Source organism: Chinchilla lanigera, unplaced genomic scaffold, assembly GCF_000276665.1.
Source record: "Chinchilla lanigera isolate Chin_1 unplaced genomic scaffold, ChiLan1.0 scaffold00083, whole genome shotgun sequence".
NCBI classification, from domain to species: Eukaryota; Metazoa; Chordata; class Mammalia; order Rodentia; family Chinchillidae; genus Chinchilla; species Chinchilla lanigera.
The window spans coordinates 1941881-1967833 of record NW_004955484.1 but is presented as its reverse complement, the minus strand read 5'-3'; the positions used below and the strand labels follow the sequence as shown (position 1 = coordinate 1967833).

The 25953-nt window shown below is 43.7% G+C and overlaps 1 protein-coding gene across 6 annotated transcripts; it reads right to left on the bottom strand.

The window, feature by feature from the left end:
• Positions 1 to 2932: 2932 nt before the first annotated feature.
• Adat1 (adenosine deaminase, tRNA-specific 1) lies at positions 2933 to 24966 on the bottom strand. Of its 6 annotated transcripts, XM_013504005.1 has the most exons (11): positions 24212 to 24686; positions 21852 to 22042; positions 21516 to 21584; positions 20517 to 20571; positions 20016 to 20146; positions 14875 to 15275; positions 14672 to 14778; positions 12252 to 12397; positions 11735 to 11836; positions 5281 to 5367; positions 3682 to 4118 (listed from the first exon to the last, which is right to left on the bottom strand). In XM_013504005.1, the coding sequence occupies exons 1-11, from the start codon at positions 24259 to 24261 to the stop codon at positions 3883 to 3885; spliced, it is 1575 nt and encodes a 524-aa protein (XP_013359459.1). In that variant the 5' UTR covers positions 24262 to 24686; the 3' UTR covers positions 3682 to 3882. The 6 variants fall into 6 exon arrangements, with proteins under 6 accessions (XP_013359461.1, XP_013359462.1, XP_013359459.1 ...); XM_013504007.1 differs by lacking the exon at positions 3682 to 4118 and adding an exon at positions 2933 to 3626 and having other exon boundaries at positions 11737 to 11836; positions 14672 to 15275; XM_013504008.1 differs by having other exon boundaries at positions 3593 to 3702; positions 11737 to 11836; positions 14672 to 15275.
• Positions 24967 to 25953: the final 987 nt, after the last annotated feature.

Here is a 25953-nt window from a genome sequence, read left to right as displayed (position 1 = left end):
TTTGTCTGTAACTCACTATTATTTGTCTATTTGTTTTCCTGAGAAACTATCTTGTAGATAACAATATGTAAAACAATAACCATTGATAATTTCCTACCACTTTGTCTGTAACTTGGTAAGCCCCCCCTATTATGTTATCCTTCTTTTACTCTTTAAAATAAAAAATAAAAATAAAAAAATGTATATACTTGGGTGCACAGGTATTTGTTGCATATTATTTATGATTGTTATCTCTTCTTCTTGAATTGTTTCCTTTACAAGGATGTAGTGACCTTCTTTATTTCTCAATCAGTCTGGCTTGAAATTCACTGTGTGACTAGACTAGCTACTCCTGTTTTTTTCTGGGTTCCCCCATCACATGGAGTATTATTTTCCATCCTTTGACTTTCAATCTATGAATTTCTTTTTGAATTAAATGTATTTCTTGTATACAGCATACTGTGGGATCTTGCTTCTTGATCCATTCTGCCAGTCTTGAGTCTTTTGATTAGAGAACTGCAACCATTAACACTAATGGCTATAACTGATATGTATTGACTTATCAAGTTATTTTCCTGTGATAGGGTCCCCATTTTTCCCCCTCCATTTAATTGTGTGCCTTGCATGGTGGATTCCTTCTGTTGGGGTTCATGGAGTTGTAATCCTTGTCATCTTTTTCTAGAATGTTCTTCAAAACACTTTGGAGTGCTGGTTTGGTGGTCATAAATTTCCTCTGATGTTCTTTGTCATGGAAATATCTTAATTCTACATCAGTTTTGAAAGATAGTTTTGCAGGGTACATCAATCTGGGTTGAATGCCAGGCATGGTGGTGCATGACTATAATCCCAGCCCTTGGAAGGCTGAGGTAGGAGGATCATCATGAGTTTGAGACCAGCCTGAGCTACAAAGTGAGCTCAAGGCCAGCCTGAACTGCATAGTGAGACCCTGTCTTACAAAGACGAAAAAAAAAAAACTAGGTTGAGGGTTGTTTTCTTTTGGGGCTTGAAATACTTCACTCCAAACTCTCTTCCACTTGAGGGTGTGTGTTGAGAAGTCTGCTGTGATTCTGATGGGCTTTCCTTTATTCATGATTTATTTTTTTCTCTAATAGCTTTTAAAATTTCTTCTTGCGTTGAATTTGTGGAATCTTGACTATCATATGCCTTGTTGTAGATTTTTTTTATTGTAGCTAACTGGAATTCTATATGCCTCACTTGTGTGTATATCCAATGCTTTTTTTCTACCATGGAAAGTTTTTGGCCATTACCTCTGTGAACAGTTTATTTTATTTGTGCTATCTCCTGCTTTTTTCACTGACTCCAATCAATCTTAAATTATTCTTCTTTGCTTCATCTAGCAGCTATTGGATTAATTTCTCATGGTTTCTTGCCATTTTTTTTTTTGTTTGTTTGTTTGTTTTTTCTTCTGGTACCAGTCCCTTGCCATTTTTAAGGAATCTTTCTTTTAATGATTGCTAACCACAAGACTCTTCTGAGAGTCTGTCTTTTTTTTTTTTTTCCCTCCGGTACCGGGAACCGAACTCACGACCTTGCGCTTGCCAGGCAGACGCTTTTGCCGCTGAGCTAAATCCCCAGCCCCCTGAGATTCTGTCTTTACATTGGCTTAATCTGCTGCAGATACTTTCAATGGACCTTTTTATTCTCCTAGATATCTGCTTGAATCTGCCTTATGGATTCCATTTCTTTCCTATGCTGAGCATTCATGGCTTCCATAATTTTCTTAAGCTCCTCTATTGTTTTGTGTATATCTGCTCTACAGTCACTGAGCATGAATTTCATTGCGGACAACATCTCTGCTGTTATCTGACAAATTATTTCTGATTTGATTTTTTCTAGAGCCTCATTCAATTGCTTTGTTTTTACCACTTCAGAAAGGCTAGGTGGGTTGCTTTTGGATTGCCCACCTCATTGCCCCCTGGGTTTGCCTATGGTGAACTGGATGTCTGGGGTTTCATCTTGTTTAAATGTCTTCTCATTTTCTTTTCTTTTTTTTTAGTTTAATTCCTGGGGTGATGTTTGTAAATTTCCAAAATGGTGGGTTGTTTTATTGCTAGTATTTAGAACCCTTAGGAAATGACTACTGCTCCAAGGTATCATCCAGGTGTAACTGGTTTTTGGATTTTGAGTCTGTTGCAAGATGCTGCCTCTTTGGGCTGGGGATATGGCTCAGTGGCACAAGCACCTGCATGGCAAACACAAGGTCCTGAGTTCAATTCCTGGTACTCCCCCCAAAAAAGATGCTACCTCTTCAATTTTTGGGGGATGAAAAGTTGCTGCCTGTTTGGCCCAGCCCTTAGTTCTTTGGCACTATGCCAATTATCTTCATGACCCTTAGCCAATCTCAGTCTGGGAATGCCAGGAAGAATAGCTGTTTAGAAAAATTATGTCACTTTTGGCTAAAGTGGTACCATCAGCAATAACAGTAGCAACAATCACAGCCCAGAAAATGACAAACTGTGGTAACCATTAATTTGCCACCTTTAACCATATGTACTAGATTTGTAGTTATATAACAAAATTTAAAACAGACCAGAAAATTCTATGCATTATACAAGTTCTTACTGTGTGAATTTTACCCTCAGGGGTTAAAATTTAAGAGGGGCTAGGGAGAAAATAGAGAGAAGAAGAGGAAGAGATTAGAAGTAAGGCTGGAGGACAGAGGAGGATCACAGTAACTTGGAAAGAGAGAAGTAAGTGATAAAAAGAACAGAACAACCACCACAAATAGGCTAGAAACCATGTTCACACTCATATAAAAACAAGATCAAACAATGAAAGAGAAAAAAGGAAAAAAAAACAAAAAACCAAAACCAAAACCACAACAACAAAAAATGAGAGGGGGAGAAAAAAAAAAAAGTCCACTTCCAGGTTTGTCTCTGTTGTCACTGGTAGACCATGTGCAGAGACAGAGTCCTGATCTGTGCTGATTTATCCCAGCAAGCCAGCAGGCCAGCAGTAGCTTTTTGGTAGGGTAGTGGATAATCTCAGTAAGCCTGCACCTTCTGGCCCAGACTAGACTCACTGAGCCTGCAGCCGTCAGTGCACCTTCTGTGGGCCTGTGCCCAGCTGGGCCGTTAGATGGAACTGGCAGCTGCTCTGAGTTCTGAGCTCAGTCGGCTCCTCTCCAAGATGGCTCCCAGACAAGTGCCCTCTTGCATGGGATGACTGAGCCCGCAGCACTCACCACCAGCTAGTGCAGTCTTTCATGTCCACTGCTCCCCTCCACTGCTGTCTCTCTCTGTGGAGGCCCTTGGGGTCAACAGCAGTCACCTTGTGTCTGCAGGTTTGAATCACTCCTCTTGTGCAGTGAGTCCCTTCTCAGGGAGAAGGCACCTCTGGCTACCTCCCTCTTCACTGAAGTTTCTCCCTTCACTCCATGGGCTTCAATTCATGCCTTGGTTCCTTCCTGGGTCCACGGGACCGACATCTCTCCTCTTTGTCTTCCTCACATTGCTACATTCTAGCATCTGGATGGCAACTCTCAGAGAGGCTCTTTCTCTGCTGCTTACCATTCTGCTATCTTGGTGCTTCCCCGCAGCCTCCCGAAAATACTGTTCAGGTGCATGATGCTGGGTGAAGCTGTAGAGTCTGCAGAGATCCCAAAATTTTTGGAGTCCAATAAATATCTGCTGAATCAATACGGAACACATAAATCAGAGGTGCTGCAGAGTGCTTTTAAAGCATCATGTTCCAAACTCTGATCTGTATTTTAGAGAAACAATAAAACATGACTGAAGTCAGATACCAAGGTCGTTTGTGAGATGCTCTTTTAGCAGTGAGCTTCTTCAATCAAGTACAGGTTGCTGTGTCCTGGATCACATCTATACGACACCAATTGATACAGTGCTCTGGGAGGCCCTTTTCTGTCTTCTGTTTCCAGATTTAGCCACTGGAAAAGCTAAGGCTCATCCAGGGTAAAGGAAGAGGCAGTTCAAAACGGAAGGTCCTGCTATCTACTAGCAAGCCTTCTAAAAAGCTTTTCTTTTCATTCAAACTGGTGATAGTCTGGTGGGTTTCTGATCCAGGATCCAAATGCCTGCTTCCGGAGTGTACTCCAGGCCTCCTGATAAGCAGAGGCAGCCTTTTTATACTCCTGGTAGGTGTGTAGCTTCTGCACCCTAAAGAAAGCACAACATTTCTCACCAAATTGCTCACTTTTGGGGCCTGCAAGACACCCAAGCAAGCAACTGGACAGGTCACAAAGAAAGACCAGGAACCAAAGGGTTTCACTGTGCTTTCCTGGAGCAGCTCTGATCCTTTGCAAAGAATTCACAGGATCACAGCATGGGTTAAACTGGTAAGGATGAAGAAAATGCTAGTTTTGTAAGGTCCTCATAAAATCATATAAAACAAGAACAACTACATTGTTGGTTTAAAGTTTTCTACTGGTCTATAACTTCCTCTAGAGCATCTAGAGATTAGAAATGCTCATTGCATTTGTCCTAACAAAGATCTTTCCACCCTATCTATATTTTCCTCCTCTACACTGCCAGTCAATACCCTTCCCAAACCTTCAGCCATCTCTGACTACCCCAGGATGGTCGACACACTGAGGAACATTGTAATACACCCAGATAAAAGATCAGATCACCTTCTGCAAAGACTCTTTGTCCATACTGAGCTAGGGTCCACTGAGTTTTTTTTTTTTGGTGCTGGGAATTGCACTCATGACCTTGCACTTGCCAAGCAGGCATGTGCTGCTGAGTTATATCCCCAGCCCTGAGTCTTATTTTTGCCTTGCCCTTGATCTTGGGCGCTCTTCTTGGTCCTCTAATTCCAGTTTCAGCAAGAATTCTGCTAAGTCAGTTTAGTCAAAAAAGAAAAAAATCTCCCACTGCTGGTATTTGAACATTGTCAAATTTTTCACCCTCACCTTGATATCTCATCACCCTGGCCTGCTTTCAACAAGAATCCCACCAGTGCAGCTGTACTGTTTCAGCCTAGTGACTTCCCACCTTCCGTACTGACCCCCACACCCTGCCCCTCAGCTGTCAGTGTCCCTTCCACTTTGTGTTTGGAGCTGAGTCTGTGAAGATCTACCTTTCCCTCTATGACTCAGCTCAATCTCACGGTCCCTGTTCTCCTGCAGCAAACCAAGACACAGACTCCCAAGGTTGCTGCTGTCTCCAAGCAGGGCTAAGGGGACAGGACGGCACTTGTTCAGGAGCGAGTGGCCACTGCCTCACCGAGCCACCACTCCTGCCAAGGTTTCCTGCCACTCACACACCAGAGCCCAAGCAAGTCTTCCTAATAGGAAGGAACGCGGGGCAGCAGCGTCACCTGAGGGAGTCTGGCCACTTGTCCTCTGCAATGCTGCTTCGCAGCTTCTGGAATGATCTGAAGAGCTCCACTTTGCTGATTCGGGACCTGCGGAGAGAAAAGAAGGCAAAGATGACTGATGAAATGTTTACTGTGTACGGGGCCTTATCAAAGATATGAGGCTTTGCAATGTGTTTGTGTCTGAATGTGCCTGAATCCCAGTCCATCTGCACTTGACAAAGGAAAAAATCTAGACCTGGAGATGTCTGAATAGTTTGAGGAATAAAAAACAAATCTTGCCAGGCATGGTGGCCCACATCAGTAATCCCAGCAGGCCAGGGATATAGCTCAGAGGCACAAGTGCCTACCTGGCAAGCGCAAGGTCCTGAGTTTGAGTCTTGGTACCAAAAAAAAGAAAGATAAGAAGAAGAAGGTGGAGGAGGGGGAGGAGGAGAGGAAGAAGAGGAGGTGGAGGAGAGATAGAGGGAAAGGGAGGAGGAGGAAGAGGAAGAGGAGGGGGAGAGGAAAGGGAGGGGGAGGGGGAAGAGGGGGAAGGAGCAGGAGGGGGAGGAGAAGAAGACGACGAAGAAGAAGAATCCCAACACTCAGGAGGCTGAGGCAGGAAGCCCACTGTGACTTTGAGGCCAGCCTGAGTGACAGTGAGTTCAAGGCCAGCCTGAAGTACACAGCAAGGCCCTATCTCAAACCCCACTCCCAAAATCCCCTCAAAAAACCAAACAAAAGCCCTTAAGAAGTGTCATTAGCTGTAGAATCATTAAAATGACAGGCTCACATGGGGTACACTGAGATATAATTACTAAACTTTGCCCCAGGGTATTTGTAAGATACATCTAGCTACCTTTTTTTTTTTTTTTTAAGAGCAGAATATATTTATTGAGGGAAAGAAAGCTTCTGTCCAAGAGAGGGACAGAAGGAGGGCCCCCTAGTGGGTTGCCCCTCTAGCTACCTTTTAAAAATTTTCACTTATTAAAAAGTGAGAGCCAAGAGCCAGGTGTGGTGGTGCAAGTCTGTAATCCCAGCACTCAGGAGGCTGAGGCAGGAGGATCGTTGCGAGTTCGAGGCCAGCCTGGGCTACAAAGTGAGCTCAAGGCCAGCCTGAACTGCGTAGTGAGACCTTGTCTCAAAAATACAAAAAAAAAAAAAAAAGAAAAGAAAGAAATTGGGAGGCAGATATGGTGGCTCATGCCCATAATCCCAGCACTTAGGAGGCTGAGACAGAGGGTTGCCATCAGTTTGAGGCCAGCCTGAGCTATATAGTGAGTTTAAGCCAGCCTCTATATAGTGGGACCCTGTCTCAAAAGAAGTTTACTGGTACATTTTAGATACACATAATGATAGCATTCATCACAGGGAATTTGTACGTGTACGTGATAGATCTTGATTCTTTTTTTCGTATTCCCCTCCCCGCCCTTCAACTCCTCTCTCCCTCCCTATTTACAAGAGCTTTGCTTCCATTTTTTCTTTTTTTTTTTTTTTCTTTTCTCTGCCTCCCTTTCCCCTTCCCCTCCCCACTTGTTCGCCTTCCTATTTGAACATTTTTCCCTATTTCACAGTATGTATTATACATTTTGGTCCTTATTTACACTTTTGGTTTCTCACACCAAAGAAAGCATGTGGTACTTACACACGTGTGTCTGATTTATTTCACTGAAGAGTATGGTCCCAAGATGCATCTATTTACCTAGAAATGTCTCAAGCTTATCCTTTTCTATTGCAGAGTAGGACTCCATTGTATAAAAACCCCACATCATCTTTATCCATTCATCCATTGGTTGATGGGCATCTGGGCTGTTTCCAAGATCTAGCCATTATAAACTGTGCCACTATAAACATGGGTGTGCATAAATCACTGTGGTATGATGCTTTTAATTCTTTCAGGAAGATACCAAGAAGGGGAATAGCTGGGTCAAATGGAATCTCTAGTTTTAGTGTTTTGAGGAATTGTCACTCTGATTTCCATAGTGGTTGCACCAGCTCACACACCAACAGTGGAGAAGGGCTTCTTTTTCCCTACTGGCTACTTTTTTTTTTCTTTTTAATTAGGGGACGTTGTGGATTTTAATTAGGGGACCCAGGGCCTCAGGCATGCTAAACACACACTTTACCACTGAGTTATGTCTCCACCCCACAGAGAGTGTTTTTTGAGATAGGGTCTTGCTATGTTGCTCAATGGCTACCTCCCTTCACAAGAGCCAGCCCCTGCAGCTGGAATGACTTACAAGAAATGGGAAGCTCTGGTTCAGAGACGTGAGTGCTATCTCCTGTATGAACTACAGTTCCAAGGTCCACCAGGTCAGACAACTGAAGTGAGTCTCCAGCTTTCCCCGACAGGTTTTCTGGGTCTTCAGAGGCCCGCGCTTTGCTCCTAAGCAATGACTTTCAGGATGGACATCAGGGATTGGAACACTCACAGGCCGTCTTGCTTCCTGCCTCTCTGTGCCAGGTGTGCCTGGGCTGTCTGTGCAGCCTTCCTTCCCCTCATATACACAATAATGAGACGCATCTGCAAACGGGAAACGCTGTGCGTCCTGACAGTATGTGGTCTCATCGTCACACACACGCCCCGCACCAGGTTGGCCAGTCGCCCTCAGCTTGGACACAGAGGTCAGGACTGCTGTATGTGACACAGTCTGCTAAAGCTCCTGGCTGACAGCAGCGGACTTCAGGAAATTGCTGCTCCCAGGAAACCTTGAGCACTCACTCTTGCTAGGGTCTCCCTCAGCCTCAGATGCTGGAGGGGCTGCCAGCACTCAGGGACAGAAAGCTACTTCAATATGAAGACAAAGCAAAAACTAAGGGAACTCCCTTTAATGAATTAAAGGAGAAAACTAACATGAGGATCATTTATACAGATAAAACATCCATTTAGTGATTCAAAACCTTTTAGCAGATCAGGCCTAGTAAAGCTATTACTCAAAGTCATAAGGAGCATTAATTAAAATCCCACAGCAAATGTATGCCTTTAAAATCAAGATGAAGACAGAGGCACTATTTATTACATTTTTTTGGTGCTGGTGGTAGTACTGGGGATTGAACCCTGAACCTCTGCACTGAGTTATATCCCTGGTCTTTTTTATTTTTTGAGACAGGGTCTTACTAAGTCACTGTGTACCCAGGCTGGGCTTGAACTCTTGTGATCCTCCTGTCTCAGCCTCCCAGAGTGCTGGGATTACAGGTATGAGCCACCACCCCTGGACATCACTGCTTTTATTTAACATTATATAAAAGGTTCTGGCCAATGAGGAATAGCAAAATAGGAATAATGATTTTTGCTGGGGTGTAAGTGGTAGAGTATGTGCTTCACATGCATGAGGTTTTGGGTTTGATTTCCAGCACCAAAAAGGAAAAAAAAAAAAAAATTGAAGAACAAGAATCAAATCATTATTTGCAAATGACTGTAACATTGTATTTGTTAGTGCTGGTCAGTTCCGTAAGATAAGGAAATTAGAGAAAAAGGAATGAAAAACTGGAAAGAAGGAGGATGAGTAATTTGTTCAAGTTTGCACAGCAGGCAGGAAAGAGAGCCAGGAATTAAACAGTGGTCTCATTGATCCCATCTCAAAGCTTCTGCTGGATGGAGTTTGTCTACTGAAATATCTTCATTTAATAGGTATGAATACAATGAGGTCCAGGCAGAAACTGGACTTCCTCCCAGTCACCAGATAACTGGAGACAGAGCTAGCGGGGTAGAACATGAGGTGCTCTTGCCAGTGTGGTGGCACATGTCCAAAATCCCAGCACTCAGGGGCTGAGGTATGAGGGTTCTGTGTTCAAGGCCTGCCTGGACTACACAGTGAGACACACACACACACACACACACACACACATACACACTCACTCACTCACACATACACACACTCACACACATAGATGAGACACTCTCAATTACACCCAAGTAATAGAGACACATAGGAACAAGCTGGAGAATAGCAGATAATGTTTAGCCAGAAGGAAGTGATAGTTGAGCTGGGCTTTTAAGGTAAAAGAGACTACAGATCACACCAGAGTTTTTCTGTTGTTCCGAGCAAAGCAGCAAATGGACACCAAAGTCAGCTAGGCAGGGCCATTATGAGGACTGTGAGGCTGCTACTGACAACAGAGACACACCTAAGCAGGAAACCTGTCGGGCTGTCCCTCATGACCTGCTCTGCTCAAACATCCTGCTCTGGGCTGAGACATGGTCTCCAAAGAAATGCAAAAAGTGGCTGGAAACCAGGGAGGCGATGGGGAAAACTGGTCCAAAAGACTCTACCCCAGTAATTTCTTTTTTTTGAGGGGACCAAGAATCAAACTCAGGACCTTGTGCCTGCTAGGTAGGCACTGTGCCACTGAGCTGTATCTCCAGCAACCCCAGTAATTTTCAATTCAAAAAGACTAGACTTCCAGGAGACAGGCAGGGGCTGCTGTCTAGGTTGTTTGAATCCTGGTACTTAGGGGCTATGAAGAAAATCTTTTTAAAAAAAAAGTGTAAAAAGATGAATGTGAGCTGGGTTTTAGTGTTGGTTATTTTGAGGTAGGCAAATAAGCATGCTGAAACAGAAATGAATTCTTCTGTGTACTTTAAGTATAATACAACTTTTTATAAGGGCATGATAAAGTAATGGAAAAAGTGGGCCAGGGATATAGCTCAGTGGCACAAGTGCCCGCCTAGCAAGTGCAAGGTCTTGACTTTGATTCCTGGTACCAAAAAAAAAAAAAAAATTAAGAAATGGAAAAGCTGGGTGTGGTGGTACATGCCTGTAACCCCAGCATTTAGGAGGCTGAGGCAGGAGGATCGTTGCAAGTTTGAGACCAGCCTAGGCTACAAAGTGAGCTCAAGGCTAGCCTGCATAGTGAGACCATGTCTCAAAAAGACAAAAAAAAGAAAAAAGAAAAAAGGAAAAAGTATCACTGAAATAAGCCAAGCATTAGAAAGAGACAGGACCTTGAAAGAGACAATTGCATGAACATCCAGGGATGGAATATGAGTCTCAAGTTCAGCATCCCACAGGCCTAGTACTTCAGCAAAAGCCAACCTGAACATGCAAAATCCAGTCACTGTGAAGCTTCATAATTGATTCTTAGCTGACCCTGACCTAAAAAACCAGCATTGCTAGTGGTAAAGCCCAAGAGAGTATTTTTAAAAAAATATTCCCAAGCTGGGCGTGGTAGCACAAGCCCATAATCCCCACACTAGGGAGGCTGAGACAGGAGGATCACTGCAGGTTCGAGGCCAGCCTGAGCTACATAGTGAATTCAAGGCCAGCCTGAACCACAGAACAAGACCTGTCTAAAAAAAAAAAAAAAATCCGCAAGGAAAACAATAAACTTTCCAAACATTTGTGCTAGGACAAATGGATATCCACATGCAACGGTCATACTGAGCCCCCTACCTCATGCCACACAGGAAATTAACTCAAAATGGATCCAAGTTCTAAATGTTAAGGGCTAACACTATAAAACTATTAGAAGAAAACATTGAGTAAAACTTCAATTACTTAATAGTTTTTGAAATGATACCAAAACCTGGAAGAAGGGGGATGGTGGAAGGAGGGGGGATATAAAATGACTTGTGTTACGCCCATATACCAGCTCCGTGTGATGAATGTACGCATTATATACTGCAAACATGCTAATAAAAAAATATGACACTAAAGCTGGGCATGGTGGTGCACACCTGTAATCCCAGCCCTTGTGGAGGCAGGAGAATCACTGTGAATTCAAGGCCAGCCCGAACTAAACAGTGAGACCCTGTCTCAAAAATACAAAAACAAACAAACAAAAAACAAAACAAAAGAAAAAAAAATGACACAAAACCCACAATAAACCAAAGAGAATAGTATGTAAATTTGACTTCATCAAAATTTACAACTTGTGTGCTTTAAGAACACTATAAAAAAAGAAAAAAAAAAGCAAACACAGAACTGGAGAAAACTATTTGGAAATCATGTATCTGATAAAGGACCAGAATCCAGAGCATGTAAAGGAGACTCATAACTCAACATTAAAATGGATAAGAACTGAGAACAGCTGTTTCTCTAACGAAGATATACAAATAGCTAATAAATATATAAAAAGATGCTCACCACCATTAGTCACTGGAGAAATGCAAGTCAAACCCATAATGATATACCACTTCATACTCAGTAGAATGGCTACAATTAAAAGACAAGTGCCAGGAGTAGGGCACATGCCTATAATCCCAGCAATCAGCAGGCTGAGGCAGGGGGACTGAGAGTTTGAGGCCAGCCTGGACTACACAGTGAGAACTGGGGTGGTATGGGGGAAGCAGACGGTAACAAATGTGGTTAAGAAAAAGTGCAGGGTGAATGGAAGTCTCCTACACTGTAGGAAGGAGCAGCAGGGTAGTAACTGCTAGGAGGCATGGCTTTCTTTCCGGGGCAGTGAAAAGGTTCTGAAATTAGGTGATGAAGGTATAAATTCACAGCTACCATCACCCGCCCCAGTACCCTGCACCTGGCCTGAAGGCTTCCGATGCCTTTCCTCGTCGTTCCCTGTGGAAAACCATTGGCAGTAACATCCAGCGGCTGCTCAGGAACTGCACTCCAGCTGATTGCTGTGAAGAGATGAGTTCTGAGGTTAAAACTTCCATTTCTTGCACATGCCAGCGTATATTCATGAAAATATTTCTTTACAGGCCCATGAGAGTGGGATGTGTTGTCAGACAAGGTCTCTACTTTGATGCTTGGCCTCTAAGGCAGAATAGTATAAAGTGGTTCATGAATTTGTTATCATCACTACAATTATTTATAATGTCACTGACATTTTTCTAATCTGAAGAGAAAGAAAGGAGGCCAGGAGAGAGTGATCTGCTCAGGGTCACACAGAGTATAATCTTTTATCTTCAAAGCCCATACAATTGACCAGGGGAGTGGTGAGCTTCCTTCCTAGGCTGGGAGGATGCAGACCCTGCCAGGACACTCTGCCAGGGAGTAAGTTTCTCCAGGGAAAGCCCAGCCTGCACCCCTTACCTGCCCCACATGGAACAAGGCGACCGGGACAATCAGCCCTTTTTGCCTGCACTGCACAGCGGCTCTGTTCGAACAGTAAACGTGACTGCTGAATTTTCAGTTCTTTAACTCCAAAGCCTTTGGGTAAAGCTGAGATGTTCTGACACCTGAATATGAAGGAAAATGCATTTGGTTTACTAGAGAACAGGTGTACCTAGGATTGTGAGCCACACTGTCACAGTGGGAGCCAAAGCCTTGGGAGCTATGTGCATCTACTTGTTTGGGTACAAGGTGGGCACAGGACAGTGTGTCAGAACAGAATCTACACAGTAAGAGCCTCATGGCTGCGGAAGATCCCGCCCCATCGCTCTGAAGGGACGACTAATCAGTGATGTCAGTAGCATCAAACTTCATTCCTTTTTTTTTTGAGCACTGCTGGTATTGAGTCCAAGGCCTTGCCTCTCAAGGCTGTCATTCTACCATTGAGCCACACTCCCAGCCTCCAAAATAAATTCCTGATACAGGGTTTGAAAAATTTATTTATTTTTGTTTTTTTATTTTTTTTCCAGTACCGGGAATCAAACTCACGACCTTATGCTTGGCAGGCGAGCACTGTGCCACTGAGCTAAATCCCCAGCCCCCAGGGTTTGAAAAATTTAAAAAAATTTTTTTTTGGTACTGGGGATTTAATCCACGGCCTTCACACTGAGCTACATCCCTAGCCTTTTATAGATCTTTTTGTTTTTTGGAGACAGGGTCTCATTATGTAGTTCAGGCTGGCATTGAACTCACTATGTAGCCCAGGCTGGCCTCCACTACGTAGCCCAGGTTGGCCCTGAAGTCATGGTGATCCTCCTTCCTCAGCCTCCCAAATGCTGGGATTACAGGTGTGCATCACCACGCCCAGCTTTGTTTTGTTTGTCTGAAGCAGGGTCTCACTATATAGACCAGGCTGGTCTTGAATTTGCCATGTACAAAGGTGGCCTCCAATTTGTAATCCTCCTGCTTCAGCATCCTGAATGCTGGAATTTCAGGCATGTATCATCACATTCAGCTAGAAACTTGAAAACTTTATGTAGGAATATTAATCTTTTGGTACCTACTGTCTAGGAAATTGCTTCAAACACATCAGAAACTAAAAATATCCCACAATATAAAAGCTTATTTTCTCTTGTATCTTTTACATAAACTAGATGCCAATGTGATGCTGGCAACAAACTGCACAGATCATGACTTCAAGTCCCACAGCCTTCATGCCTGCAGCAGTCGCCTTCCATCCCCTTCGCCAGCCCTGGTGTCCACTCATCTACCCGTGTGCACAGCTTTGCCCCTGGGATATCTCACATACACGAAATCGTACAATACGTGGCTCACTTCACTGCCACTAACCTTTGTATATGAAGGTTTGTGTGGATGTATGCTTTTCCTTCTCCTGGGTGTGCACTAAGGAGTGGAACAGCTGGGTCATCCACAGGGTCTGCTTTTTGGAGTCAGCTTCAGGGGCTGGATGTGTGACACAGCCCAGGCTGCCGCCTCCTCATCTACTACAGCATTGATTGAGTTTGGCTGCCTCCTTTGGGGAGACCACATCTGAATGGTTGTAAATGTGGTCAACCTTTGTCTTTTTATCTTTTTTAAAAAATTAAAAGTACATTAAAGGTCACTGTGTATCATAATAGGAATATAAGTACACTATAAAAAAATTAAAAGTGTAGGCTGGGTGTGGTGGCACATGCCTGTAATCCCAGCACTCAGGAGGCTGAGGCAGGTGGATTGCTATGAGTTCAACGCCAACCTGGGCTACAAAGTGAGTTTGGAGGCCAGCCTGAACTGCATAATGAAACCCTGTTTCAAAAAGACAAAAAAAAAAAATAAAGAAAAAGATCCCTGGTACCAGAAAAAAAATGTTTCAAAAAAAAAAAAAAAAAAAAAAAAAAATTTAGAAATATAGTAATAACAAGAAAAATGTACCCACAATACTACAGTCAGAGATCATCGTTATTAATACCCTGGTGTACATCTTGCCAGTTTTCTATGTACACATATTCTTTAAGTCAACATGGAGCCTACTTTATCTTCTGGACAGCTCTTTAAACATTATGAACATCTTTCCACATTAAATATTCATCAGTATTATTTTAAACAAAAGAAATCACTTAACTCCCCACTGCTAAATATTTCAGGTTTCTTAAAAAAAAAAAAAAAAACTACCATACACAAAATTAAACATTTGATTACTTTCTCAATTATTTCTTTTTCTTTTTTTTTGTACCAAGAATCGAACTCAGGACCTTGCACTTGCCAGGCAAGCGCTGTGCTGCTAGGCTGTATCCCTGGCCCTCAGTTATTTCTTTAAGGCAGATCCCTAGAGGGATCATAGGCATGCAGACTTTTCAGGCTCTGTTGTACACTCGGGGACGCCCCCCTCCCTGCCCTCTCACCTCCCAATCAGCGCTCTGTGCATGGCTTCCTGACTGTATGGGCACTTCCCGATGACCACAGCAGACAGGTAGACAGGCTCTTCCAGGAAATGCATCAACAGTGCGCCCTGGCATCCAAGAACATTCCATCGGGCCACCTTGTCACTGCAGGACATGGAGCAAGTCCTGTCTCCCCGGCCTGGCTTCACTCGGAGCAGCCCTACCTGGTGATATGCAGCACCCGGCTTCCTAGGGTCTCCAGCTTCTCCGGGCACACACTTGGCTCCAGTTCTATACACGTCCACCACTTTCACACCACAGGGGGCTGTTCCAGTGACAGGAGCCAGTTCCTCTGTAGGGACTGTAGGGCTGCTCACATCTGGTGGGACTGGGTTACTGCCTTGCCTGTCACGGAGAGCTGCTCCGTTGGTGCCCAACCTGGCAGGAGTCCCAAGCCTTATCTTTTTGGCTATGGGACTGTCAGGGTCTTCACAATTCCTTTTATTTTCAGGAATCTCCAGGTTACCACTGGCTTCCACAGGTGAGTTTGTAACCCAATCTCTGCTGGCAGGATAGCAAGGCTGCTCTTCAAACCCAAGCATTGGGATGATGGAGGCATCCCCACCTGCGGAGAAGGAACCCCTCGAACAAGCAGTTCTCAAAGTGAGTCCCCCAGACCAGCCACATCAGCATCTCTAGGAGCTTGTTAGAAATGCTGCAAATTATTGGGACTCACAGGAGAGCTGCTCAATCACGAACTCTGGGGGTGGGGCCTGGGAGTCTGTTTTAATAAACTCTCCAGGTGCTTCTGATGTAAGTTCAGGTTTATGAATCATTGTCTTAGAACCACGACAGTCAAAATGGCCATACTTCCAAAACTGATACAAAGGGTTAACTCAATCCCAATCAAAATAGAAACAACATTCCTCACAAAGCTAGAGAAAGCAATCCAAAATTCATACGGAACCAAAAGAGACAAAGAATATCAAAAGCAATCCTGGGCGACAAGAACAAAATGGGAAGAATCTCAATGACGGATGTGAAGCTATAGTACAAAGCTACAGTAATGAAGACAGCATCGTACTGGGCACAGAAACAGACACGTGGGTCGATGGGACAGAGGACATGGAAACAACCTCAGGCACATTCAAGGGGCCAGAAAAATACACTGGAGAAAAGACAGCTTCTTTAATAGAGATACTGGGAAAACTGATTACCTACATGTAGAAGACTGAATCTAGACCCATATATCTCACCATGTACTAAACTAAAATCAATATGGATCACACATCTACATGTTAAATAGAAACAATCAGATGGAAGACAGATAAGCCAGGTGTGGTAGCCCATGCCTGAAATCCCAGCACTCAGGAGGCTGAGGCAGGAGGATTGAGTTCGAGGCCAGCCTGTGCTACAAAGTGAGCTCAAGGTCAGCCTGAACTGCATAGCGAGACCCTGTCTCAAAAAGACAAAAATAAAAAATAAAAAAGAAGACAGATAAAACTCTTGAAGAGATGGGCATAGGCAAGGACTTTCTAAACAGAACCCTAAGGCACAAGAAATAATAGCAAGAATCAAAAAGTGGGATCATATCAAATTAAAAAACTTCTGCACAGCAATGGAAACAATCCGCAGAGTGAATAAACAAGCTACAGAATGGGAAAAGAATTTTGCCAGTTAGTCCTCACATAGAGGACTTATACCTAGACTAAATAAAGAATTTAAAATATTAGACTCTCTAAAGTAAAAGAACTAGTCAAGCTGGGCGTGGTGGTGCACACCTGTGATCCCAGCACTTGGAGGGTGAGGTAGGAGGAACACCATGAGTTCTAGGTCAGCCTGGGCTACATAGTGAGATCCTGTCTCCAAAAACAAAACAAAACAAAACACTGAGAATATAAATCCATAGGGAGGTCCTGGTCTCAATCCCCAGTACTGCAAAAAAAAGAAAAAGGAAGCTGGGCGTGGTGGCACACCCCTGTAATCCCAGCACCCTGGAGGCTGAGGCAAGAGGACTGTTGTGAGTTCAAGGCCAGGCTTGGCTACAAAGTGAGCTCAAGGCCAGCCTGAACTACACAGTGAGGCCCTGTCTCAAAAAGACCAAAAAAAGAAAAAAAAAAGAAAAGAAATAATCAGTTCCTGGGAGCTGTTATTGAAGACTTTCTCCTAGACCCAGTGAGTTGAAATCTCTGTAGGAGACAGATATGAAAAATAACATATCATATACACACATATACACACACATATACATATATATAATATACACCTATATATATTATATATGGATTTTTGGTTTTTTTGGGATAGGGTCTTGCTAGCCTTGAACTCATTATGTAGCCCAAACTGGCCTCAAACTCATGGTGATCCTCCTGCCTCAGTCTCCTGAGTGCTAGGATTATAGGTGTAGACCGCTATGCCCAGCTAGAAAACAATATTCAAACGAAGATCTCAGGTAATCCTTATTACAAGGAAGTTTTGGAAACACTGGTTTAGTCCTGGGATTGTCAACCTCCACATTAAGGGTATTTCTGGACCAGATAATTCTCTGCTGTGGGACTGTCCTGTACATTAAAGGATACTTAGCAGCATTGCTACTGTCCACTAGACACCACTAGCCCCAAGCCTGACAACTAAAGGTGTATCCTGATGTTGCCAAATATCCTCTGGGGACCAAAACTGTTGAGCTGAGAACCACAGGTTTAGAATGAGGTTTCCCCAACACACTTTGTGGAGCGCTATCCTATTGAATACCCAGAAAATAAAAGCAAAAAGCAGGTGATACATTCACGGTTACATAAATTTGGCACACACTGCTCAAAATGTCCCCATCTTGGAGATTTTATGGTGCATAGAACCATAGTAAAGATTCTACAGTTACTTACACAACCTGGCCTGAATCAGTTCCTCAAAACTTCCAGTGTTTCCTAGGCTGGTTTAGAGATTTCTCATCTACTCTGTGCTCGAAAGGAACCTAAGAAAACCAGAGATCAAGAAAAACCACAGTCTCCCTTGAGGAAGAAGCTATTTCTTCTAACAATAACCTCATGTGTGCTGCTTTTTCAAAGTGTGTAAATAATACATCTGTACTCTTTATACCCTACGGATGGGAAAGGCAAAAGATGTAGGAGTGGGAGCGCTGCCAGGGAGGCGGGCTGGCTTTTAGAGACCTCACAAGGTGACAGTGACTTTGGAGAATTCTCTGATGTCCACCGCCCACTCTGTAGGCTCGCAGATTTGATCCTGACAGAATGTCTGAATTTAGGAGGCTGACTCATGCTAATAAAACTCATGAGAAAGAGTCTGAGTAGCTAATCAAGGCACCAGGTGATTAATTAGTGACATGAGGTAAACGCCAAGGGAGCCCGAGAGTCACATCCAGGTAATGTGCTTTTTTCCTGCAAAGAAATCATTAGGGGGCATCACAATTTATTTTTTTGGACGTCACATTTTAAAGGATTACTCAAGAGCTTGAGGAACTTAGATCAGTTGTTGTGAATTTTTATTTCACAGCCCAACAAAATTTCCAGTTTTTAACATCAATATAGGGCTACCAACTTCTTAACTGCATCAAGTAAAACCTTTAAACTGGGTGTGGTGGTGCACACCTATAATCCCAGCGAGTTCAAGGCCAGCCTGAACTGCATAGTGAAACCCTGTCTCAAAAACAAAACAGAACATAATTATACTATTAGTTTCTGTTGGCTTATTGAGAGGAATAGTTAATGTTTAGTTGTCTGATCAGTCTTGTATGGCTGTATCTGTTAATCTGAAAACTACTTTGAAGGTAGCAATATGTAATACAACAACCATTGTTAATTTCCTATCATTTTGTTTTTGAAATTCTGTATCATTTTTATTGTTTTTGTGTTGTTTTGTTTTTGTCTTTGTTCTTGTTATTTTGTTTCTTGTCTTTTACCTTTAAAATAAAATTTAAAAAAAAAGTAAGACCTTTAAAAATGCCAATTACCAGCACTGTAAAAAAAAGAAAATGAAAGGAATTATTTTTTTCAGTACTGGAGATTAAATCCAGGGCTTTCACACTGAGCTACATCCCCAGCCTCTTTTTATTTTAAAAAGGGTTTCCCTAAATTCCCCAGGCTGGGTGTGAATTTACGATCCTCCTGCTTCAGCCTTACAGGGTGCTGGGATTACGGGTGTGTACCACCACACCCAGCTCTTGTAATTTTACATTGAAAGAAAAATTTTTTTTTTCTGAGGCAGGGTCTCACTATGCAGCCCAGGCTCCTCAAATTCACAGGGATCTTCCTGCTTTAGCCTCAAGGGCTAGGGTCACAGATGTGCACCATTACTCCTGGCAGAATTGCTTTTTGAAAAACTCGCTACATAGTCTTGATTTTTGTTTTGCTGTAGACTCTTACTGACTGGTATATTCAGACGCCATGCGTTTATGTAGTTTGACTAGGCTATCAAGCTGTTACCCTGGGATCACCCCAGCCCTTTCTACGCAAAGAGCGGTCCACTGACTAGTACCACGGGCATTCCCTGGGAGCTGGTAGAAATGCAGAACTTCACATGCAGAACAATCGTATCCTTACGACAAAGTTTTAAAGGTGCGAAAATTTTACTGCCATCCCTGAGTTGTTGCCTATGAAAGACAGGAATTACTTTTAGTTTTGATAAAGAAAAAAAAAACAGGACAGAAATGATTCCCTCTGAGTTAGGTCTGGTCTTACCTTACGAAACGAGAGCTCTTGAATATCTCTTAATAACTCATCAAAATGTACTGAATTAACCAGGATTCTCTACATTCCCTAAAAGACTCTTTTAGGGAAAGCAATGTGCCAGGTCTTATTCACTGCTATATATTCAGCATGCTGTACTGCGTCTGACTAGTAGAAAGTATTTTTTCAGTGAAGGAATGAATTGAATTTTAGGAAAGGTGACTATAGCAGGACTTTGTCCTTCTAAATCTCATTGTTAGCTTCACACCTTGTGGATTTAAATATTAGACTTCCCAATCTGATTCTGAGAACTAACAGTATGAGTGAGGCTCCACACCACCCTACTTCTGCCTTGCCTTCCCCATATTGGAGAGGTGATTAGAGACATAAAAAGGCATATAAAAAAGCTATAGCTATACTTCAACAGAAATACTTAAAAAAAAATTCTCTATGGATAAAACAAACATAAAGGCTGGACATGGGTCTGTAATCGCAGCACCTGGATGGCTGAGGTGAGAATTGGGTGGCTGAGGCCATGAATCCAAGGCCAGGTTAGGCTACATAGTGAGTTCAAGGCCAGTTTGAACTATATAGACCCTCTCTCAAAAAGCCAACCAACCAACCAATGAAACAAACATAAAGGAGGCAATATGACAAGAATCGAAAGGCTTGAATATACTTACAGGGTGTATGGCTGGAGAAAAACACAAAAAAGACACCTGGTCTGAGCTTCCACTGCCCTCTCTGAGTTCCCGGGACAAAGATACTATCTTCCTTTAGAGTGGCTGCCAATTGGAGCTGATGGCAAAGGTACCTATGAGTGATAAGACATTATTAGAATAAACCAATTTCTCTAGTACACAGAAAGACTCTGCTTGGATGATTACTGAAAGAGAATTACTACTGATCAAGGAGACTGGTAGTGATGTGGAACTAGAATAATTAGCCCAGAGATTTTCAAAGTGTGGTGCCTACACCAGAGCATCAGCAGCACCTGGGAATTAGGCAATTTCTTAGGCTCCACCTTGGATCTGCTGAATCTCTGGGGAAGGCTGTAATGAGCACCACCAGTCTAGACCCCAGTAGTTCACACTGATAATCTCTACACATAGCTTCTTACACATGCAAATATTGGGGCCCTACCCAGATCTGCTCAATCAGGTGCTCTGGAGTTGTGGTTTTACCTTTGGAAACTCCTTCTGGCTATGACTTCAGCATGGCTGTCATTGAGGACATCTCCTGTGGCAAAGAAATGACACTAAGTAAAGAAATATGAAACATGGAGAGGCCCCAAGTACAGCATACAGTAGTACTCTAGTGCTCAGTATGGCCACCTGCTACTTAAGAGCTTTGGCAGAAAATACCAAAATCATTAACAGTGCTGCATTAATAGCAGGGTTTCTCAACCTAGCACGGTAAACATTTTGTACCAGAAAATTCTTTGTTGCGGGGGTCTAGCCTGTGCTATGCAGGATGTTCAGCATCACTCCTAGCATACCTGTGAGAGGTCAGGAGCACCCTTCTCCTAGATGTGACAACCAAAAACATTTCTACACATTGCCAAATATCCTCTGGGGTGCCACACTGCCCCTAGCTGAGAACCACTGATTTATACAAAGTCTTTATCCTGGTACCATACTTGTGTTCATGGTGAGACACATCCATCTAATCCACTGCAGTGGTCTTGGAACAGCTCCATCACATAGGAGGCAGGACTAGGAGAATGCAGGAAGCAAACTCAAAGAGGATCTGCTAACCGGAAGAGGAAGGTAAAGACCCCAGACTTCTAAGGGGTCATATTTCACATTCTTATTGATGTCCAAAGTTCCGTGTAATTTAAGCTAACTTTCTGGGTGTCAGAAACCACTTGAGCTGCATCTTCTACATTTTCCAAAGCTATAAGGCCTTTTAGACACAGCATGGAACAGCTAAACCCAGGGAACCTGTGGTCTGAGCATGAAAACTAACTGGCTTTTAGTTCACTCAGCACGCTCCCAGTGGCTTTTGCTTCAATGGCAGATTTCCATTCTTTAAATGAGTACGACTGGCTTCCAAGGGGAGCAAGAGTCAGTAGGAAACGAAAGGCCAGTCACACCAACTGCTGAGGCTCCCTTCCCCTGACAAGGTCACTGGTTTCCAAAGCTCCCACACAATTCTTTACATAGATTCTCACCCACGCTTACCGCTCTTCCTCATTTTGGACTGGCCTATGCATTTCGTTCCTGTTCCCATTGAGACAACTTCCTTTGTCACTGAGAGGAAAAAACAAATCAGTAAGTGAGCTCTCACTAAATGTTCTCCAGTGCTCAGGTTTAGCAAGTCTGGAGGATTCTCCACAGGATTCTCACAGCCTGACTCAGCCAGGACGGCAGTCTCAGCGGGGTGGTCTCCCACCACCGGAAGCACTGCGCCACCTGGTGGAGATACGGGAAACACGCCTAACATCTTAGTTCACACCCTGCCCATGACTGCCCCTGAATAGCCCTGTGTAATTATGACATGGGGAGAAAAGGTCTCACCTTGCGCTGGCTTATCAGGAGTGTCACAGTCTTGGTCAGGTGAAGGCTGGATCTTCACTACGGCCGCCAATAAAGTCCATTCTCGGTTTGGCTCAGGTTTCCCCTGCTTGGGCAGCCTGATCCTATAGTGTTCATAGCACAGTTGAGCAATCTCATCTGCGGTCCACATGGTCCGAGCTGAAGTAGAGGCCCTGATGGAAAGCCACAACCATCAGAAGTGCAGAAAGGAGAACCTGTGCAAGGTGCTACAGCCTCACAACAGTTCTTCAATCTTTCTATCCAGTCTATCTGTGTTGAGACTGAAGATCTTCCATCTGCAACTCTAGTTCTTTTCTACCTCCCTGCCCTCTTTTCATTGTGTGCATAAATGCGTGCATGCGTGCGTGTGCTGTGTGTGGTGTTGGGGAATGAACCCAGGGCCTTCACACTGAGGTATATCCCTAACCCTTTCTAATTTTTTAAGATAGGATCTTGCTACGTTGCTAAGTTGTCTAGTATGGGCTCAAATTGGCATCTTCCTGCCTCAGGCTCCCAGAGCACTGGGATTACAGCCATGCATCACCATACCTGGCTTTCATTTTTATCTGTAATGAAAGATTAAAGAAGTTGCAAATCCCATCAATCCCAGAAGACACCTTTTTTTTTTTGGATACCTTATTTCTTCAAGCTTTTTGTTTTTAATGTCAGGTGTCTGACACATACCTAATGAATCCGAATCTACTACTCAACTCAAAAGCATATGGCAGATCATCATACAAGATTTCTTTCTGGACAGATGTTCTTTTCCATCCTCTGTTTAAGGATGTATCTTTCTCACTTGATCTTAGCCAAAAGGCTGAGAAGCAATAAGGACATACCTTTCTCATTTCTTCTCTACAGAATAGTCAATCTCTAACTCCCTCTGGTAAATCACTATTGAGAGGTTTCTTACCAGTCAAGATTCATCCTTACAGTTGTGCTGAAGGGTGTGGGCTTTGAAGTTGCCCTTTGTGAATGCTAATTCTATGTCACAAATTAAAATATGTGTCTCATTTTCCTCATTTGTTAAAATAGGGATAATGGAATCTAACTTATTTGGGTTATAGATATTTATAAAAGTAATTGTTACAGGCTGGTATGATGGCACACATGTGTAATACCACACTGTGGGTGAGGCAGGAGGTTCAAAACCACCCTGAGCAATATCTAATAAGACCCTGTATCAAAATTAAAAAAAAAAAAAAAAAAAGACTGGGAATGTAGCTCAGTGCCAAGTGTCCTGGGTTCAATTCCAGTACCCCCCCCAAAGTAACTGCTATAATGTTGAGCAATTAATGCCAACCCTGACTGATATTTTAAAAAATTGATGATTATCCCTGGTAATCTGGTGGTGATTGGACAAAGAAAGACTCTAATGGGCACATAAAGCCATGAGTAAAAATTCATTACAGAACCAGTGTGAACTGCATAGCAAGACTCTGTCTGGTTTTTTTTTTTTTTTTTTTTTTTTTTGGTACCAGAATTGAACTTAGGACCCTGAACTTACCACGTAGGCACTTATGACACTGAGCTAAATCCCCAGCCCAAGACCTTGTCTCAAAACAAAAAACAAAAAACCCCAAAAAACCAAACAAACACTGCCTCCCTTCGCCCGCCCCGCCCCCCCGCCACAAAAAACATTACAGAGATCAGACTTGAAAGAGGCTAGGTATACTTTGTGGGAAATCCTCCCATCCTTGGTTCTAGCAATGCCCCCTGAATATAGCCTCACTTCAATTGGACTCAAGCATATAAAAAACATTTTAATAGATGAGATCGTATTTCAACACTTGCAAAACTGAAAGAAAGTTTCGCTGAGCCGCTATGCACATAGCTTCTGAAAGATGTTTCCACAATCAGATGCTAAGGACTGCACACGGCACAGGCTTGTTAAGTGTGGTAAATGGTAATGGTTAATCAGAAAGATTTAAGATAAAAATCTGGCATGAACTGACAGAAACTGGTTTTTTTTTTTTTTTTTTTTTTTTTTGGTCTTTTTGAGACAGGGTCTTCATATGCAGTTCAGGCTGGCCTTGAGTTCACTTTGTAGCCCAGGCTGGTCTTGAACTCACAACGATCCTCCTGCCTCAGCCTCCCTAGTGCTGGGATTACAGGCGTGCGCCACCACGCCCGGCACAACTGACAGTGCCAGTAGTCTTGTATCTCTAGGAGCAAAGAAAAACATGGGAAATTCTACAATTCATCTTTTAGAAAGGTCTCCCTAGTAACTTCCACGGTTCCATTACAAAGCCCTTTATGAAGGTGGATACAGCGCCATCAACTCGACATTAAAGTGGAGGGCTACATTACAAATTGTAATAATCAAGGAAGGCTGAACTTGCCAGAAGAAATGATTCTTTAAAGCAAAGCAGCCCGGGATACATCCTCTCATAGCATACGCAGTTGTTGAAATGAATAAAAGTTTCGATATTCTGGGTTCATTACAATCCAAGCCTACACTCCTTCCCAGGTCTTGAACTCCTTCATAAGCAACTGCTCCGTTAAGCAGGCATTTCTTTCTTTCTTTTCTTTTTTTTTTCTGTACCGGGGATCGAACTCATGACCTTGCGCTTGACAGGCAGGCGCTTAAAGCAGGCATTTCTATACTCCCAGCATCGCATCTTGTAACAGTTACAAGCTGAAGAACCTACTTCCTTTTTTAAAAAAACCGGCTGCCAAGGAGGAAAGGCTTTGGCAGTGCGCGAGGGTGGGGAGGCCTTTTCTTTGGTTCCCTTCCTAATACCCTGGGGACTCCATCGTACGGCAGTCACCAGGCAAGACCCCGTGGCCGCGAAGTGGGGACCACGGGAGCGGCTGACTCACTGGGTCACGCGGCATCGCCGCGGTAGCTGCCGTAAGAGCTCTTCACGCGGGGGCAGCTGACAGATCCAGGCTGGGAACCGCACTTTCCAAGTGACACGTGTCTGGAAGGGACAGTTCTCACTTCTTTCCACACAAAACTGGCTCACCAGCGCCAGACTCGAGGCACCTAGCGCCCCCTCAAACCTGGGACCCGGGACCCACACCCTCGAATTGCAGACGCACCGCCTCCGTCTCCAAAGCGCGCGCCCGGAAGATGCGGGTCAACCTCGGCGGCGCGGCGGATGTGACGTCACGGGGACGACTCCTTCCGGGTGCGACGGCACTGCCACGCGGTGCACGCTGGTCCCTGCAGTTCTTGGCGGGGGACGGGGCCAGACCCGCGATACAAGGCCGGCTTTTACGGTTCCCGGACTCTGATTGGACTGCGTGTTTAGGGACGCGGGAAACAGACTGTCGGGAGCCACTTGCTCCCGTGCTATCATTTCAAATACGAGGAGTCTATCTGGGAACTCTAGTCTGAATTTTTGTCTAAAATGGCGCTGTCCGATAGAAATATAATTCAAGCCATGTATGTTCTTTAATTTCGTCGAGTAGCCACAATTAAAAAGTCAAAAGAAGTGAAATTAATTTTAATCCCACGTCAGGTTTTCTTAGAAAGTTTCAGTAAATCTGCTGGGTACATCTCACTTCGGATTAGCCGCATTTCAGTTGTCAGTAGCTGCACACGTGTGGCCAGTGGCCACTGCAGCGCGCGGTGCAGGTGTAAAGCCTTCAGTATGCCTCGTGATATTTTGCCATATGGGTAATGCAGGAGCCTTTGTCACCCAGCAGTTATATACAGTTGCTGAAGGTGAGGGAACTCATTTGTTTTTGTTACCCCTCGAAAGTTAAAAGGGCGGAATTGCACCTTGCTTGACCCCTTCTCTAGTTCAAAGGAAGCCTCCTGCAAGGCTAACAACGCTGGTCTTTATTCCTTTCTCCACCATTTTAAATCAGCAGCTGTCTCCCCGTTCGGTCGTTAAACACCCTTTGTGGTGGTGGTAGGGTTCATCTTGCTGTACTCTACCTCAGGGACTGCCATTTCCCTTCCCTTAACACACACAGTACTTTTCCTGAGTTCTGTTGATCTTACTTCCTATCTCTGGAACCTATAATGGCTACTTCCACACTTTAGTTCAAGCTAACATCTTCCTTTTAGATTGATTGCCACACTAACGCTGGAACGAACTTTCCCCTTTTCTTTGCCTAACCCCAATTCATT

Excerpts from the sequence above, each read along its gene's own strand:
- Adat1 (XM_013504004.1), bottom strand. The coding sequence starts at position 22,020 with ATGTGGACCGCAGATGAGATTGCTCAACTGTGCTATGAACACTATAGG. Across the intron at positions 20,572-21,515 it reads GTCCAAAATGAGGAAGAGCG|GAGATGTCCTCAATGACAGC; the intron begins GTAAGCGTGGGT and ends TCTTTGCCACAG. Across the intron at positions 11,837-12,251 it reads CCTTGTTCCATGTGGGGCAG|CAATCAGCTGGAGTGCAGTT; the intron begins GTAAGGGGTGCA and ends ATCTCTTCACAG.